This window comes from Rhizomucor pusillus, assembly GCF_041956525.1.
Source record: "Rhizomucor pusillus strain CBS 183.67 unplaced genomic scaffold VTP01scaffold_7, whole genome shotgun sequence".
In the NCBI taxonomy this organism is placed as follows: Eukaryota; Fungi; Mucoromycota; class Mucoromycetes; order Mucorales; family Lichtheimiaceae; genus Rhizomucor; species Rhizomucor pusillus.
This window is the reverse complement of record NW_027192149.1, coordinates 222,249-237,674: the sequence shown is the minus strand read 5'-3', so window position 1 is coordinate 237,674 and position 15,426 is coordinate 222,249. Positions and strand designations below refer to the sequence as shown.

At 43.8% G+C, this 15,426-nt stretch overlaps 7 protein-coding genes and 1 non-coding gene across 8 annotated transcripts; 5 read left to right on the top strand and 3 right to left on the bottom strand.

The window, feature by feature from the left end:
• Window positions 1-31: 31 nt before the first annotated feature.
• Window positions 32-1,582, top strand: VTP01DRAFT_9573 (uncharacterized protein; the record flags this gene model as incomplete). Its single annotated transcript, XM_069388814.1, has 5 exons — window positions 32-535; window positions 599-742; window positions 803-952; window positions 1,028-1,273; window positions 1,334-1,582. The coding sequence occupies 5 exons, from the start codon at window positions 32-34 to the stop codon at window positions 1,580-1,582; spliced, it is 1,293 nt and encodes a 430-aa protein (XP_069239993.1).
• Window positions 1,583-1,913: 331 nt separating this feature from the next.
• VTP01DRAFT_9572 (uncharacterized protein) lies at window positions 1,914-4,212 on the bottom strand (the record flags this gene model as incomplete). The annotated part of the gene is made up of 8 exons (XM_069388813.1): window positions 1,914-2,148; window positions 2,211-2,697; window positions 2,766-2,977; window positions 3,039-3,200; window positions 3,271-3,359; window positions 3,421-3,968; window positions 4,038-4,055; window positions 4,134-4,212. The coding sequence occupies 8 exons, from the start codon at window positions 4,210-4,212 to the stop codon at window positions 1,914-1,916; spliced, it is 1,830 nt and encodes a 609-aa protein (XP_069239992.1).
• A 75-nt stretch (window positions 4,213-4,287) lies between these two features.
• On the top strand, window positions 4,288-5,382 carry VTP01DRAFT_9571 (uncharacterized protein; the record flags this gene model as incomplete). Its single annotated transcript, XM_069388812.1, has 4 exons — window positions 4,288-4,340; window positions 4,415-4,487; window positions 4,546-4,680; window positions 4,759-5,382. The coding sequence occupies 4 exons, from the start codon at window positions 4,288-4,290 to the stop codon at window positions 5,380-5,382; spliced, it is 885 nt and encodes a 294-aa protein (XP_069239991.1).
• A 166-nt stretch (window positions 5,383-5,548) lies between these two features.
• VTP01DRAFT_9570 (uncharacterized protein) lies at window positions 5,549-6,901 on the top strand (the record flags this gene model as incomplete). The annotated part of the gene is made up of 4 exons (XM_069388811.1): window positions 5,549-5,618; window positions 5,694-6,332; window positions 6,427-6,725; window positions 6,791-6,901. The coding sequence occupies 4 exons, from the start codon at window positions 5,549-5,551 to the stop codon at window positions 6,899-6,901; spliced, it is 1,119 nt and encodes a 372-aa protein (XP_069239990.1).
• Window positions 6,902-9,219: 2,318 nt separating this feature from the next.
• On the bottom strand, window positions 9,220-10,420 carry VTP01DRAFT_9569 (uncharacterized protein; the record flags this gene model as incomplete). The annotated part of the gene is made up of 2 exons (XM_069388809.1): window positions 9,220-10,010; window positions 10,093-10,420. 2 exons carry the CDS (start codon window positions 10,418-10,420, stop codon window positions 9,220-9,222), a joined length of 1,119 nt encoding a protein of 372 aa, XP_069239989.1.
• Window positions 10,421-10,805: 385 nt separating this feature from the next.
• On the top strand, window positions 10,806-10,888 carry VTP01DRAFT_t53. Its single transcript has one exon. It is a non-coding gene; the product is annotated as a tRNA-Leu (tRNA).
• Window positions 10,889-13,284: 2,396 nt separating this feature from the next.
• VTP01DRAFT_9568 (uncharacterized protein) lies at window positions 13,285-13,592 on the top strand (the record flags this gene model as incomplete). The annotated part of the gene is made up of 2 exons (XM_069388808.1): window positions 13,285-13,377; window positions 13,431-13,592. 2 exons carry the CDS (start codon window positions 13,285-13,287, stop codon window positions 13,590-13,592), a joined length of 255 nt encoding a protein of 84 aa, XP_069239988.1.
• A 266-nt stretch (window positions 13,593-13,858) lies between these two features.
• Window positions 13,859-15,009, bottom strand: VTP01DRAFT_9567 (uncharacterized protein; the record flags this gene model as incomplete). The annotated part of the gene is made up of 2 exons (XM_069388807.1): window positions 13,859-14,898; window positions 14,973-15,009. The coding sequence occupies 2 exons, from the start codon at window positions 15,007-15,009 to the stop codon at window positions 13,859-13,861; spliced, it is 1,077 nt and encodes a 358-aa protein (XP_069239987.1).
• Window positions 15,010-15,426: the final 417 nt, after the last annotated feature.

Sequence of the window (15,426 nt, the reverse complement as noted above, 5' to 3'; positions counted from 1 at the left end):
AAAAGGTTATGGTACACTGCTGCTGCTAGCAATGAGGTTACCGCTCGAATGTGTTGTAGCAGCAACGATCGTCCTGTTTTTACGTATACCCCTAGTAGCTGCGTTGCAGCTACAGATACCCTTCTTTGGACCAGCGCTACAAGAGCAGCAACACCTTCAACTAAAAAGCATTTACTACCGTACGCCGGAATCGGTAGTCTTCCGAAATGCAGTAGGCACCGAAAGCACGGACGATCCATTGACACTGAAACCCGTGTGGCAAAGGATATACCGGCCACGAGACACAGATAAGCTACTGCAAATGCACGAGCAAGGTAGTCTTATGCGGTGGCCGCTGCTAGTCAATAATGGCAGTTTTGCTGCTCCTTCGGCCGGAGGAACCAACATACCCGGCACGTATGCTTGGGAGCTCGTACCAGACGTTACACACCGGCCCTCCATTTTATCGCTCGCGATCATGACAAACAATGCATACACGCACGTCGATAAGAACGATACGTCAGATTGGTACCCGCTGGACCCATCCTGGAATGTCGTATGTGTTTCATCTCAAAAAGCAACGATTATGTAAACTGATTAACTTTATTTCCCTCGGTAGAACTCATCGTTTGGATGGGATTCAGACGGCTTGCGAGGCCACGTTTTTGGTAACGCTGATAACTCGTTGTTGGTGATAAGCTTCAAAGGAACCAGCGCTGGATTGTGGACTGGAGGACCTACCGGTGAGAAGGATAAGCGCAATGTAACCAACTTGAACTTTGCCAGCAATTTCAAATTTTGCTAATTTTGTATCTTGAATTAGGACAATATGTTATTTTCTTGCTGCTGTGCGCGGATCAGCCGAGCATGGCGAACTGTGTGCGACTGCTACACAGGACGAGACTACCAGTGCGATGCACATTGCCTTGAGGATGCCCTTCTTGAAACTGAACTTTACTACGACCATGCTTTGGTAAGTAACACAAAAGAAGCCGAGGTAGATCCACGTGGATTCTCATCTGCGTTGTCGTACCTTGGCACTCTTTAGGAGATATACAAGCATGTCAGTGACCGATATCCGGAAGCCACTATCTGGCTAACTGGTCATTCTCTGGGCGGAGCCCTTGCCAGTCTGGTCGGACAGACGTTCGGTGTACCTACCGTTACCTTCGAGTCGCCTGGCGATCGACTGGCTTCCAGACGACTACATCTGCCGCATCCTCCAGGTGCAGCTGGGATGCCTATATGGCATTTCGGTCACACTGCCGATCCTCTTTTTGTTGGTGTCTGCACAGTAAGTAGTGTTTGATTAATGGAGCTAGAAAGATGTTGACTTTATTTCCTTGCTATGGAGGGCCCTTTCAGCGTTTGCTGGTACGGTGGGTTCGCCATGGAGACACGGTGCCACGCTGGCAAAGTATGCGTGTGGGATACTGTAAACGACAAGGGCTGGCGCGTCGATATACGATCACATCAGGTTCAGGATGTAATTGAAAACATTTTGAAGAAACCAGAAGAATTCCCTCTGCCAGAATGTATCCCAGAATCAGACGACTGCGATGATTGTGGACTGTGGCAGTTTACAGATGACCGCGACCGTTAAATACCAGAATCATCCATACGAAAATTGATGACCGTTCCCTCCATGTACATCTTTCCTTTCTTCTTTGTACCTATATATAAATAAATTTTGTATTTGTAAATGATGCAACAAAAAATTACACGCATTCGACGCATGATGCGCATGATTAAGTCATGGGATGCTGCTATAAACTCTATTCGTTCAAGACATGTTTCTTATTACAAATTACGAAAGAATTGCTTCAAAAGATAAAAGACATTTCTTGTTCCTAAAAACTAAGTAGCGATGCATATGCAGGAGCGGTATATAATGGACAGTATTCACTTCGATCGAATTCGTGGAGAGTTTGGAGTTATGCCTTTCCTTTACTTTTTTCCTTGTCCTTCTTTTGTTTCTTCTTTTTTGCCGGCTCAGCATCTTTGCTGTCTTTCTTCTTTGGATTATCCTCGTCATGTCTCTTTCTCTTCTTTGTTGGTTCTTCATAAAAGCCTTTCTGAGCCAAGTGCTCCAAAAGCTCTTTCTTTCGAATATATTTTTGCTTCTTGAACTGCTTCTTATCCTTCTCCACAAGCTCCTTGGGTCGATATCTGTGCAATAATCATTTCAGATCCCACTTCCGCGAGTATCTTCATTCAACAAAAGCACTTACGTTGCCAATTTCTTCATACTGATATACTTGTTAAGCATCTTATCATCGGCCAACAGAATTTCTTCCGGCGTAAGACCATAATCCTCTTTTTCAACTTTGCGATACTTGAAGCGTACAGGCATGCCGCCGACAACATCCTCGAAGCCGAGATTGTAGTATTGGTCCATGAGCTCCTCAATTGTCTTTTTAGCATTCTTCTTTGCTTCTTCTTTCTTTGCAGCATCTTCTGGATCCATGCTTGCTCGTTTCTTTGCAGCCTCGTACTTTTCACCACCAGGCAAATAATCGGCATCCATCATAATATCGTCATCGTCGCCCTCCTCATTTTCATATTTGGATGCATCGTAAGCGTCGTCATCCCATACTGGTTTTTCCTCATCTTGTTGTCCAGCAGCATAGTAAGCGTCATCAAACACCTTGGACATTTGCTGGTCGTATTTTTCAAAATCGAAGTCTCCGTCAAGATCAATGTTTTCCAAACCAATGGCTACATCGCGATACAAGACCCATCAATAAGGCTTTCTCTCTTTCTCTCTATCTGTGTAGGTCTCCTACCTTCGTTGCCGGTAATAGCTTGAATCTCTTTCAAACGGTTCACGATCTCCTTCATCTTCTGGTTTCGAGCACGACTCATCTCTTCCTGCTTTCGTTTTCTTTCTTCCTCTTTCTTGCGCTTTCTTCTCTCTCGTTCTTTCTTGCGTTTGCTCTCTTTCCTTCTCACGGAACCATCAACGTCACGAGCATGGGTAATGATATTCGAAGCGCCCCTGTTATCATTATGTAAGCTACCGTTACTTACAAGTCCTCCGAATTACACCCAACACTTACTCTTCCTCAAATCTAAAGTTGTATTTGCTTTCAAAACGATCTGCTTCGTCGAGGAATTCCTCTTCCTTGTCTCTGTCCAAATCTTCCAGCAGCCGCTCCTCGTTTGCTGCTTCCGGATCCACTTCCTTTCCTTTGCTCTTCCAGCCTTGATTCAAGACATAGCTGCAATGTTTCAAAAATGATGAGTACTGATATCCTTAATATCTAAATTGCAGCGAAAATCTAAACATACTCTATCAAAAATGCATCGTCGCTGCTAATGTTGGGATTGTCTTTGTAATTCTGCCAATCTTTGAATGCCTCGGATGCAACTTTGTCTTTCTGCGGACATAGGGTTCAATATCCGCATGATAGGTATCGAAACCTGTTATTCCAAACTTACTGCAATGCTTTCGAGGAGAAAGTCTCGGTATTCCTTCTCCTCTTTTTCAATTTCTTCGGCTGTCTTCTCCCTTTTAACCAGAAGATTGTCGCCTTCTTCATCCTCAGACTCGACGGCTTCTCCCGCAGCCGACTTGAATGCATCCTTGAGTTCTTCTTGCTCCTCGTGATATGTCTTGACCTTTGGCTGGTTTTCCTCGTTAACGTGGCCTCCGTGTTCCAACAGAACTTCACGTTGATAATCTTTCAAAGTATATTCTTTGCCGGCTTTTCTTGCTTCCTTTTTCTTCTCCTCCCACGCTTTCTGTGCTCTCTCCATATCTTCCTCAGTAAAGAACTTTTCATTTGAATCGTACACTCTTGGGTCTTTGCTTTGGATAGCCGCGATTGTTTTCAAGATTTGTGTATCGACTTCTCGAGTCAACAAGGCGGCGTCTTCGTCTTCCACATCATCTTCACTTTCGTCATCGTCGCTGCTGCTGCTCTCTTGATCGTCACTGCTGTCCGAACCTGAATCGCTCTCACTGCCAGTTTCTGAATCTTTCTTTTCTGTTCAAATGCAAGAAGAGTGTTTAGTATCATTACTGGATCTTGCAAACCTAAGCTTTCTCAACGTACCTTGTTCGTCTTCCCGAACTAAGTTAAGAATGAGAGAGATTTTACCATCGATCAGTTTCCAGCATGGCATGGATCGTAAACGTCACAGGTACCTACGGATCGCTGGACGCACGTATTCCTCCTCTTCGTTAGATCGTGTTCTGATATGAACATCGAATTCATCTGAATCTGACATGCTCGATCGTCCTTTGTTTTCCCTTCCTAATCTGAGTATGTATGGAGGAAGAAGGGAAAAAATGCAGAAAAAAAAATGCTGGTGACTGAGATTCTTTACCTTTCCATTTTCCATTCTCGACTCTGGCAGTAGAGCAATAATGTAAGTACAAGCATCTAATTCTTTCATACCTGATTTTTCTAAAGAGCAATACGCATTGCAGGGCTGATTTCTGGGTTTCGCAGCAGCGACATTGGTGCAAATATTGCAAAAAGTTTATAGCAAACAACAAGCCTGTAAGTCAACAAATGCATTCGGCTGGTACGCGGTCATGCTGACATGTGTAAACTTTAGTCAATACAACTTCACGAAAGTGGTCGCTCACACAAGGCCCAAGTTGAAAAATTCCTTCGAGATGTATACAAGCGTGGAAAAGAGGAAAAAGAAGAGAAATACAATCTCCAGCGAGAATTGCAGCGTATCGAGAGGGTAAGAAGGCATATTCTCATAAACCACGCGTTATTGTTACGGTGAAAAGCATGATCCTTATCCTTATTTGATGAGTAGGCTGCAATGAAAACATATTCATCCAGGGATGTTCCAGGCTATAGACCGTCTGCATCGTCTTCGCCAGCACCAGCAGCATCATCCTCATCAGTGACTACAACAACGAGTGCATCGCAGCAGCCATATTGTTATTGGACGCCTAGTCCAGCGCCGGCAACTACATCGTCTCCATACACTCCAACGCCTCCACCGCCTCCTCCTCCTTCTTCTGTCTCGTCCGCAACCGAAGATCAGCAGCAAGTGCAAACACCTTCAACGCATCTACAAGGCAGAGATGAATGGGCGCTACCTACACCTGTAGCTGCTCCCGGTGAGTGGCAAACTGTCACACCTATCAAGAAACCTGAAGAGTCGACCGAAAATAAACCCGAGACGCAAAAGAAGACGACCACGCATAACGATAAGCTGGAATTCCAAGATGACGAGGAAGAGAACGAAGAAGATTTGAAAAGCTTCAAGATACGCGAAAAGGAGTTCCCAACGGATGCAATTGGTGACCACGACGAAGATGACAGCAGCAAAGCAGGGGAAGATGCAGGAGGTTCTCTGTTCAAGAAACGTAAAATATCACAACAAAGTAGCTCCCGGAAAAAAAAGCCTCTTCGTAAGAAAACCGAGGATTAAACTAGCAATAAATGAAAGAAATGCTCGTTTCAGACGGGGTAACTCAAAAGAATCAAATTCATGCCGAAGGGGGTTGCCAGAAGGTTTCATTCTCAGTCCAAAACGAGAGAAAAAAGGGTACCCTCCTGGTTGTGTTCTTTTTCCTTGTTCATAACAGATTTAGGTCATGAGCTCTACAAGCGATTTACAAGGGTGGATTCTGGTAGGAATCTCTTCGTGTGCATGCGTTCTAGGAGGTATGTCTTTGCAATCTTGTGGCCAAGTGATGAATGACCGTGGACGTGAGCGACGATTCTGATCATTCCACCTAGCTTCCATCGTTTTCATCGACAAACTATGGTCCAAAACGCACGAGTCCATTCTTGAAAGCAGCTCCTTTTTGGCTGGCTCCATGTCACTAGCTTCCGGTGTGCTTTTATTTTCATCCTTATCAATCTTGCTGCCAGCATCGCAAAAGAAACTGGACTCGACAACGCTGTCGTTTGTTTGCTTCTTTGGTGGTGCACTGTTCACAGCTATCCTAAGCAAGGTTATACACTGGTGCACTCCAGACGCCGTGCATGCCTGTGGTGGGCCCCCATCCCCTCTCGATAACAATCACGCTGACGAGGAGCGAGCATCCCCGACCTCTTCTCACGATTCTGGCAGGGGTAGCAGCCAGGACGGCGGGAACGAGGAGGATTACTCTGAAGAGTATTGTGTTTTGAACCACCACAGCAAGCATCGCTATCAAAACAGCTACGGTGCCGTGCCGTTCAGGGAAGCTCACTTTCGAATACACCCTAGCATTCAACCTCAACAAGAGCACCATCAACACCACCACCGTCACCCTAGTCGTCATCATCATGGGCAGGAGCGTGGTGATCACCAAGCTGACGATAAGGATACCAGAGACTGGCTACGTATTGGTATACAGACGGCTATTGCCATTGGCGTTCACAAGTTCCCAGGTAAATATCGTCCATCCCGCATTTCGTTGCTCATCACCCGCACACATGATCCATTTAAAGTATGCATGCACTAAAAATATAATTCCTTTTGTAGAGGGTCTAGTTATGTTTGTATCTTCGCAGGACTCCAGGGAGCTAGGATGGAGTGTTGCTTCTGCCATGTCTATCCATAATTTGACGGAAGGTTTCATGATCGCTCTGCCTCTTTACTTTGCTCTACAATCTAGAACAGAAGCGTTCTCTTGGGCTGCCCTTCTTGGTGGATTGTCGCAGCCCTTGGGGGCTCTCATGGGTGTGCTTCTGCTACAGAGCGTTAACCGGACACAAGAAGATAAAGTATTCGGCGTGACCTTTGGATTAGTCAGCGGTATGATGTCCCTCATCACGGTGCAGGTAAAGGAATAAGCCTTGACTACTTCAATCTACCGACCGGTACTGATTCTTTGTTCCTTCATCAGAGTATGCTTCCTCAAGCTATACGTGCGGACAAGGAATATCGCTATGTGCTTCCCTTCTTCTTCCTTGGTATCTTTCTTGTTTCCCTCACCTCCATCCTTGAAAGCCTGTAAAACCCGTCGTTGAACGCGACGCATCGATCTTGAAAGTACCCCCCCCCCAAGATATACCTGGAAATACTACAGTTACTTTATACTTTTCGCCATCCCTTTACTTGCACGAGTTTTACAGTAAAGTGTAGAATGAGAATATATTCATTATAGTTTACTGAATTGATTCCTAACTATGTTTTGACGTTATGCTTACGAAATTTGAAGCTGCTAAATTGTCAGTAAAATTGTTGATAAGGTAGATGTGGTCGGCCGAGGAGGAAATGCGCGATGCAATGCTATTCACTCGAGCTCTATCTTTTGGTTGTCCTGATCGTTTATCGCTTACTGCTTACCTCTCTTATATTGCTACTACATCTGCCAAAAACGGATCATCTTCATACCTTGTACGGATTTCAATAATGCAAGGTTTTTCTCGATTAACTGATCCAGCTATGTTGGCATACACGGAATGCAGATGCGGAATCAGATGGATTATTTCTAGAAGAACAACGCGCTAACACGTTGTTCTGAGCTATGATGTTTGCACCTATCGGAGGAATATCAAACATTTCCACTTCAGACTAACCTGCACACCTTCTTTTTCTGCCCAGAGAACACAGCAGAGTTGCTCTTTGGACATGAACTTTCGGAAGAATTGTGCGAGTGGGCCCCTAAGTAGTATATCGATCAGACATACCATCACTGAATCCTCAAGCTCATGGGCATAGTAACCAAGCTGGATATGGATCAAATCACCGCAGAAGATGCGCAGCTTGATTTGCTTGCTGTCGTCTTTGAAATGCTCTAATCCAAGTGATGCCTTTATCGCACTGTCTCACAATGATAATTTACATAATAGTTGCAAACAGTCGTAACACAGAGGATGTGGTAGTCTGAAGATATTAGCTCCATTCTTATCCGATATCATCTCGGATCCTGCAGCGATGTTTGCTACAATGCACAAACAAAACCACGGTCGAAACGTATCATCCGTGTCCATATGCACTTGTGATTAAATTCAAGCAACTATACCTACTTGCTCGACTATATAACAGCATCTACGGCGATTGCTTCAGACCCCATGTATGGTGACAACTGTGGCCGTTCCCGGAAGACAATTCTGGCGGATACCATGCAGAAAATCCCAGCAATTGACCTCCTGAGACGGCAGTTCGTTTCCAAGATGACCTGAAATACTGTTACCAGCTGCTTTGCGCAAGTTCGATTCAAAGGCAACGATGGTTCCGGATTTTATATTTCTTCCGCCATACTACTGTCAAGCTCAAAGAACAATACGTCCCGCACCACTTCGCGTTCGTAGACTGGCTACATCCCTATCCTCAGATTGTGCCATCTCGGAAAATCTTAACATGCACGCTTTCCGCAACACTTGTGCACCGATTTCGAAGGAGTCCATCTTACCTGTGCACAGGCTTTATTCCTGGATAGCAGTATACCAGATTACATAGGTTGACGAACCTCTGTATTTTTCCTAATTGTGGTCGAGTGACTTCATACTGCATTTTGAAAAATGGCGTTTGCGTTGCTTGGGACGACAATCTGTTGGATGTGTCGTGGGGTTTGTTAGAGAGTAAGTAGGGCGACTTTGTAGTAGAGTACAGTGAGACTGTATCCGATCGTGTTTAATCTGAGAACAGAACCAATTGTCATCTATCCAGGGCTACATACACTAATGATCGGTTTATCAAATGTCTCGAGAGGAATTTGTCTACTGAATAACAGTTTTTTACCCAGGAGGGTAGAGTCAGCAATTTATTAGATCCTTCTTATGATTTTGTAATTTTGTCTACGACACAATTCTTGCGCTGTATATTATTACATTTTGCGGTCTGAAAGAAAGCAATTGAGTTGCTACGTTTAGATTTTGCAACCGTATACATGCTTTGAAACTTGTGCTTGCAAGAGAATTGTTACAGAATGCCAACGCCACCTATACTTTAGAAGTACTGGTATAGATGACAATCGAAGAGTGACGTGTTTTGAGCACTTTGAAGGACTACCAAACTTCCTCACTACGTAGCAGCACCTAGTTTATAAGTCTCGTGTCACTCTTTTCCAAAGTTTCAGTTTCAACACGTAGTTTGTCCTCAAAAAAGTAAGCGTAGCCCTACTTCGCTTATAATCATAGCTCAGAAAACCCAAATCGTACAGTATTTTTAAAAAGAAATGTCGCAGCCAATGAAGTTAAATGAATGTCGCATGCCCAGAAAAAAATTGTCGCACTCATTCAATCTACCTTACAAATCTGTGCTTTACCTGTATATCATTTATCTTGTACCTGATTGCATATCCTTAGATATTAACAAAGCCACTCAACATTACATATTTTCTCTGTTTCGGCATTTATCCCAGCAATTATGTGAATGAGAAACGAAGCCGTGGAAATCGCTCAACATTATGCTGTTACAAGCTTCACTAATTCTGGTTGATGAAGTCTCTTTTTCCAGAAATCTATGGCGCTTAACTTTGCTCTTAGCAACAGACCAGAACTGCTCAATTGGGTTCAGCTCAGGAGAATATGAAGGTAGATAAGCACACCGATATCCACGAGACGTGATATACTTCGCAATGTCTTCAGACTTATGTATAGGAGCATTATCCATAACGAGATAATGGCCTTTCACCTGTGGATATTTGTCCATTTCTTTCAAAAAGCTTATATAGTGTCCCGTCACAGTACCGGTGCTCAAACATCCAGATTCCTGTCCAGCCTTCCTCTTCTTACTAGGTTTGGGTATCCTCAAGCTTACTTTGATTAAACCTGAAGCAGAGATAGCGCCCAATATAGTCGTGGTCTTTGCTCTCGTGGTTGGCACTGTAACAACAGCAGCAGTACCTTTCTTAGACCAAGCCCTCGTACGCTTCATATTTATATGAAACGCAGACTCGTCAAGAAAAACATAGTTGGTCAAGAAGTCCATGTCAGTTTGTTCCCACTTGCGAACCCAATCATGTCGTTCCTCGATCTTTTCTGGGTTATTTCTTTCCACAGACTGAAACTCTGCTTGCTTCAAGGAAAGGTTACACTCTATTCTCATGAAGTTGTAAACAGTGGTATGGGTAACTTTAAGACCATCGAACTGTTGCATTAAATGCTCAGTTACTTCGGCTACAACAGCAGAAGGATTAGCATCAATAACGGCCTTTACGTGTTCCTCATTCAGAATCTGTCTACGACCTTTCATTTTTACCGCTTTCAAAGATGCTGTCGGGATGCTCCTCATACTGCTTGACCCATCTCTGCGCTGTGCGAACATGGATACCCAATTGTTTCGCTGCAGCAGAAGCACTCATACACTTCTCAATCTTCAGCTTGAAGAATCTGGCCTTGTCTTGAGGAGTGCAAGAAGTATAGGCACGTTTTTCGGTCACTTCCCTCATACGAATGTCCTCGTCTCTAGGCCTATCTATTTGAACCGCGTTAGCTCGAAATCGCTCTGCAGGCTTGGTTTGTAAATACTGTGTATAAGAACCAATCGTCCGAAGTGCAAATTGTTCCTGGTCAACGATATAGTCCATGGGCTCAGGTCTACCATTCTCATCGACAACATTTCTTGTCCATCTTCATATAAAAATTGTGTACTCAATGTTTGATTTGTGAACAGTGAAAAAAGAAATCGGTGAATGAACACAGCTGCACCTAATATATATACCCTGAGGTGCCAAGAATTCTCTACGACAACTTTTTTCCAGGCGTGCGACATTTGATTTCTAAAGCAGGCGACATCTATTCTTAAAAATGCGACAAGTATTTTTGAAAATACTGTACGTCACTGAAATCAGTACCGAGAAGAAATTTTATTCTCCGCTACAGAAAACAATACTCGAATTTGCGCAAACGGCAACGAAAAATGCACAATTCAATGTAATATAGTATATTTGCAAAAAAAGTTATCAACAGTCGGGAGAGATGGCCGAGTTGGTCTAAGGCGTCAGGTTAAGGCCCTGATCTCTTCGGAGGCGTGGGTTCGAATCCCACTCTCTTCACGAGCTGAGTTTCTTCGGAAGCTTAATCTTTTTACCTTTTCCGCTAGTTCCCTGGTTCTTTCGCCCGAGCGGACGACGCCCGTCCACTTTTGGCGTTACGAACCCACGGAGAAGAAAAGGAGTTAAAAAGAAAAAGACCACGAAGAGAGGAGAGATTATGATTCTTTATTCTTTTGTTCGAAGGATATTTATATTATTTCGGTTATATAATAATAAAGGAATCTCTAGTGAATACAGCAATTCTGTGTCATGGAGATAGTATTGAAAAGGGTAGAAGGTATTGACGTTGCGGTGAGCGAGGTCGTAAAGGAAAGGCGGCAAAAGGAACAAAAAAGGGAAGCGGACGAAGTCCGTGCACGACATTTTTACATTTCTCCTTTGGAAAATTAAAAGTTGCCTCTTATATATCTTTGAGTACTACCATTTGATATGATTGTCCGAAACATAGATTCGTTGACATAAAAGTAGCTTTTTGTATAAACGCTATTGACTTATTCTTTGTTGTTGTTGCATTGTGGCGAGCTCATCAGGAAGCACCATACAACAGGAGGAGAAGACAGCATTTACACTCTTTCCAGGAAGTAAATTCGCTCTTGTCGGAAAGTAAATGCACCTGATGGCGAGAACAAAAAATAAATTCGCCCTGATGGAAATCGAATTCATCTGATGGCAGGAACAAAATTCATGTTATGCGAAATGTAAATTCGTCTTCGCTGACAAATCGGAATCTCCTGGTGCCAAGTATGTTTTGTGGTACAAGCCTTGGCATCTACGAATATAAAAGGCTATACCAATTGGTCGTCTTCTTTTTCTGTTCTTTTTCGCACTGCACACAAAATTATATTCATCATAATGAACATCCAATTCTTGTATGAAAACGGGAAAGGTTCTGTCGTCGACGAGTATGGCAGGCCTGAACCAATGGATTAAATTGTTGATGAGGAGCAGTTTCGTCTTGAAACATTGAGCTCTCATACACAGTATTTGGCTCAACTGTCTCTGGAGAGCGAAAAAGTGATAGAGGCAATACAGGTGGAAAAGGAGGTAAAGCCTGGCAGTGATGTTATTATGAGGGAAACATCAATGAAACGAAATTATATGCGGTATTCTGATCAGGACAAAGTGAGGTTTTTCAAGCTGTTGTTTGAGAGGTGTCTGAGCGCGGCTGCTGCTGCAAAACGACTTGGGATCCATGTTCGTACAGCACAAAAATGGGCTGAACAGTACGAGAGAGATCCTAATAGTATCTTTGAGAAACGTAGAAAGACAGGTCGTCCAAGCATTCTCAATGAGGAGCACAAAAAAGTTATTCTTGAGTGCATTGATGCGAACCCTTCAGTCGTCTTGGACGACGTGATGAAGCACTTAAGACAAATATCCACGGAATTAGAAGTATCCAAAGTACTTTGTTTGATTTTGTAAAAAAAACATTGCAACTTGTCTCTCAAAAAAGCTCGGTTTCAACCTATAGACCGGAACAGCGAGGAAAAGATTCAAGAGCGTCTGGATTGGATTCATAAATGGGAAAAAACAGACATGAATTTTACGAGGAACTGCGTCTTTCTTGATGAATCTGCGTTTCATATTAATTTGAAACGTAGTATGGCACGGTCAAAGAAAGGTTCCCCTGCAGTAGTCACAGTTCCCAAAACACGAGCAAAAACAACAACCATTTTAGGCGCGATTTCTGCCCAAGGTCTGATTAAATGCAGCCTCACTCTTCCTCAGCCTCCACCCAATAAAAAGAGAAAGCGAGGAGAAGACGTTGGGCATGTGAGCAAAGGGACAGTTGCAGGACACTATGTTAGTTTTCTAAAAGCCACGATGGATGAAATGGACCAGTATCCGCATATGAAAGGTCATTACCTCGTGATGGATAATGCTCCAATCCATACATCGGTTGGTATAGCTAAATATGTAGAATCTCGCGGTTACCGCTGTGTCTATTTGCCGTCCTATTCTCCTGAGCTTAATCCAATTGAACAGTTTTGGTCTGTGGTTAAGAGTAAAGTCAAACGAAACAAGTTACTGGAAACTGAGACACTTATGACAAGAATCAATGAGGCTTCTAATAGTTTGAAGTTGAGCGATTTTAAAGGGTTTGTTGGGCATTATCACAGATGCTTGGACAAGTGTCGTAACAGGCAAGCACTCTGAATATCTCATTCATGCGTCAAGGGCAGTAAAAAAAAAAAAAACTCGTACAGGATTTCCACCAATGGACTGCGGCCAAAAATAAACCGATTGCGCCGTGAATATCACACCGGGTTGCGCTTGGAACATTTGCGTTGGCCACATTACGGTCTTATTTGCGCCATTTACTGTACGCTTTCTAATTCCGTTCAAAGGAGATCACAATCGCCATGGAATGAACTTCATGCAACCTCAATCGGCCCATGATCAACGTATACAACCTTTCGTTGTTGGAATGGCATGTCGACGAGCTTGTTCGTCCCCATAATTGGTTAGCCGAAGTCCCAACAAATGTGGTATTCCGTGCTATCCGTGCTAACCGTGCTATCCGTGTTAACCGTGCTATCAGCCATCCGTGTTAACCGTGCTATCCGTGCTATCCGTGCTAACCGTGCTATCCGCCATCCGTGCTATCCGTGCTATCCGTGCTATCCGTGCTATCCGTGCTATCCGTGCTATCCGTGCTATCCGTGCTATCCGTGTTAACCGTGCTATCCGCCATCCGTGCTAACCGTGCTATCCGTGCTATCCGTGCTATCCGTGCTATCCGTGTTATCCGTGCTATCCGTGCTATCAGCCATCCCGTGCCATGTTCCCATATGAAACAGCAATGTATGACAAGGGGGAAATATGAACGCTTGGATTTTGGTCCTTACTGTAGCATGACTGGCGAAAACAATAGAGTTCTTTTATTTTTGATTTTTTTTTCCGTTAGGCGAATACGCTACACCGATGAGAGAAATCAAGGAAAGTGGGAATATGGGGAATCAGAGGATATCATGTTTTTGTGGCGTTGTAAAAGAATCGTCGCAGCGACTCACCAGTGGAGTAATTTTGGCGTAAGTTTTTTTCATGGCCAACTGATAGGCATGTCTTCCAGTTCATCTTTCCAGTCATAGTTTTCCGGTAGTTGATCACGAATTCAAGGTCATCTTGTTTTTGATCTTGAACGGTTTCCCTTGTCTTTCCCTTCAACTTTGGCAGCGGTTCCAGCGACGTGTCCGAGTCCGAGTCCACGGTTTGGGAATATTTTCTTTTGGCAGCCGCATTGAAAACCAATGCACGCTCGATCAGATTTTTTGCCTTGGATGATCCAGATACACCAAATAAGGCAGCATCAGCCTTCATTAGTATTTTTTCGTTGTTGTAGCAAATGATGTCCACCACATTTAAGACATCCTTATCGCATTCAACTTGATTTTCAGAGATGGCCATGGCAATGTGGTATAACTGCCGAATAGTTCGATTTTCAGCAAAGGGATGACCATATAACGTTGGAGAGGCTTCGGTCAGGAACGAGGACAAAGCCTGCAAAGGCGTGAGTTGATCAGAAGGTGCAATACTCGATAAAGTCAGTTTTGACACAATGAAGCAGCTTTGTGCCCAGAAATCAGTGGTCAGGAGCGAAGACATCCAAGGGTTTCCAGAAACAGGTTTGAACTTTGCCCTAAGTTGGATAGGAGAGACGCGATCGGTGCAAACAATTAAAACGGTAGGATAGGTTTTGTAGATGTTCAAGGCGCTTTGTGAATAGCTGACAAGACGTTGCATAAAGGGTTCATTGACGGTGAGTTGAATTTCGATGAGGATTGGAGGAAGCGAGTTTTGGATTGCCAACTGAGGCTTGTAAAGTATATCGCTTCGCGATACGTTCTGCCATTCTGTTGCTGCTGACGTGTATGTTCCGTTTGGAACGTCCAATAATTCGCCGGCAACAAGGTCAATCACGCCTTGAGTTTTTAACATTTGCTTGCTGAATTGATCTTTGCCTGGCAATTGATCGTTGGGCAATCGGAATGTAAGAATGTCGTCAAACACTACAAAACACAACCAATGAAACAAAAGGAGGGAAGGAAAGGAAAAAATAAAGGAGTATAACATATATCCTTACCACCGTCATCGTCCTGGCTTTTTTGTTCTATCGTCATGGCACAAAAAACTGTTGACTGACAAACAACAATAAAGAAATCGCCAGGCCTCCCTCTTTTTTGGGGGATATTCCCACTTTCCTTGATTTCTCTCATCGGTGTAGCGTATTCGCCTAACGGAAAAAAAAATCAAAAATAAAAGAACTCTATTGTTTTCGCCAGTCATGCTACAGTAAGGACCAAAATCCAAGCGTTCATATTTCCCCCTTGTCATACATTGCTGTTTCATATGGGAACATGGCACGGGATGGCTGATAGCACGGATAGCACGGATAGCACGGATAGCACGGATAGCACGGATAGCACGGATAGCACGGATAGCACGGATAGCACGGATAGCACGGATAGCACGGATAGCACGGATAGCACGGTTAGCACGGTTAGCACGGTTAGCACGGTTAGCACGGTTAGCACGGA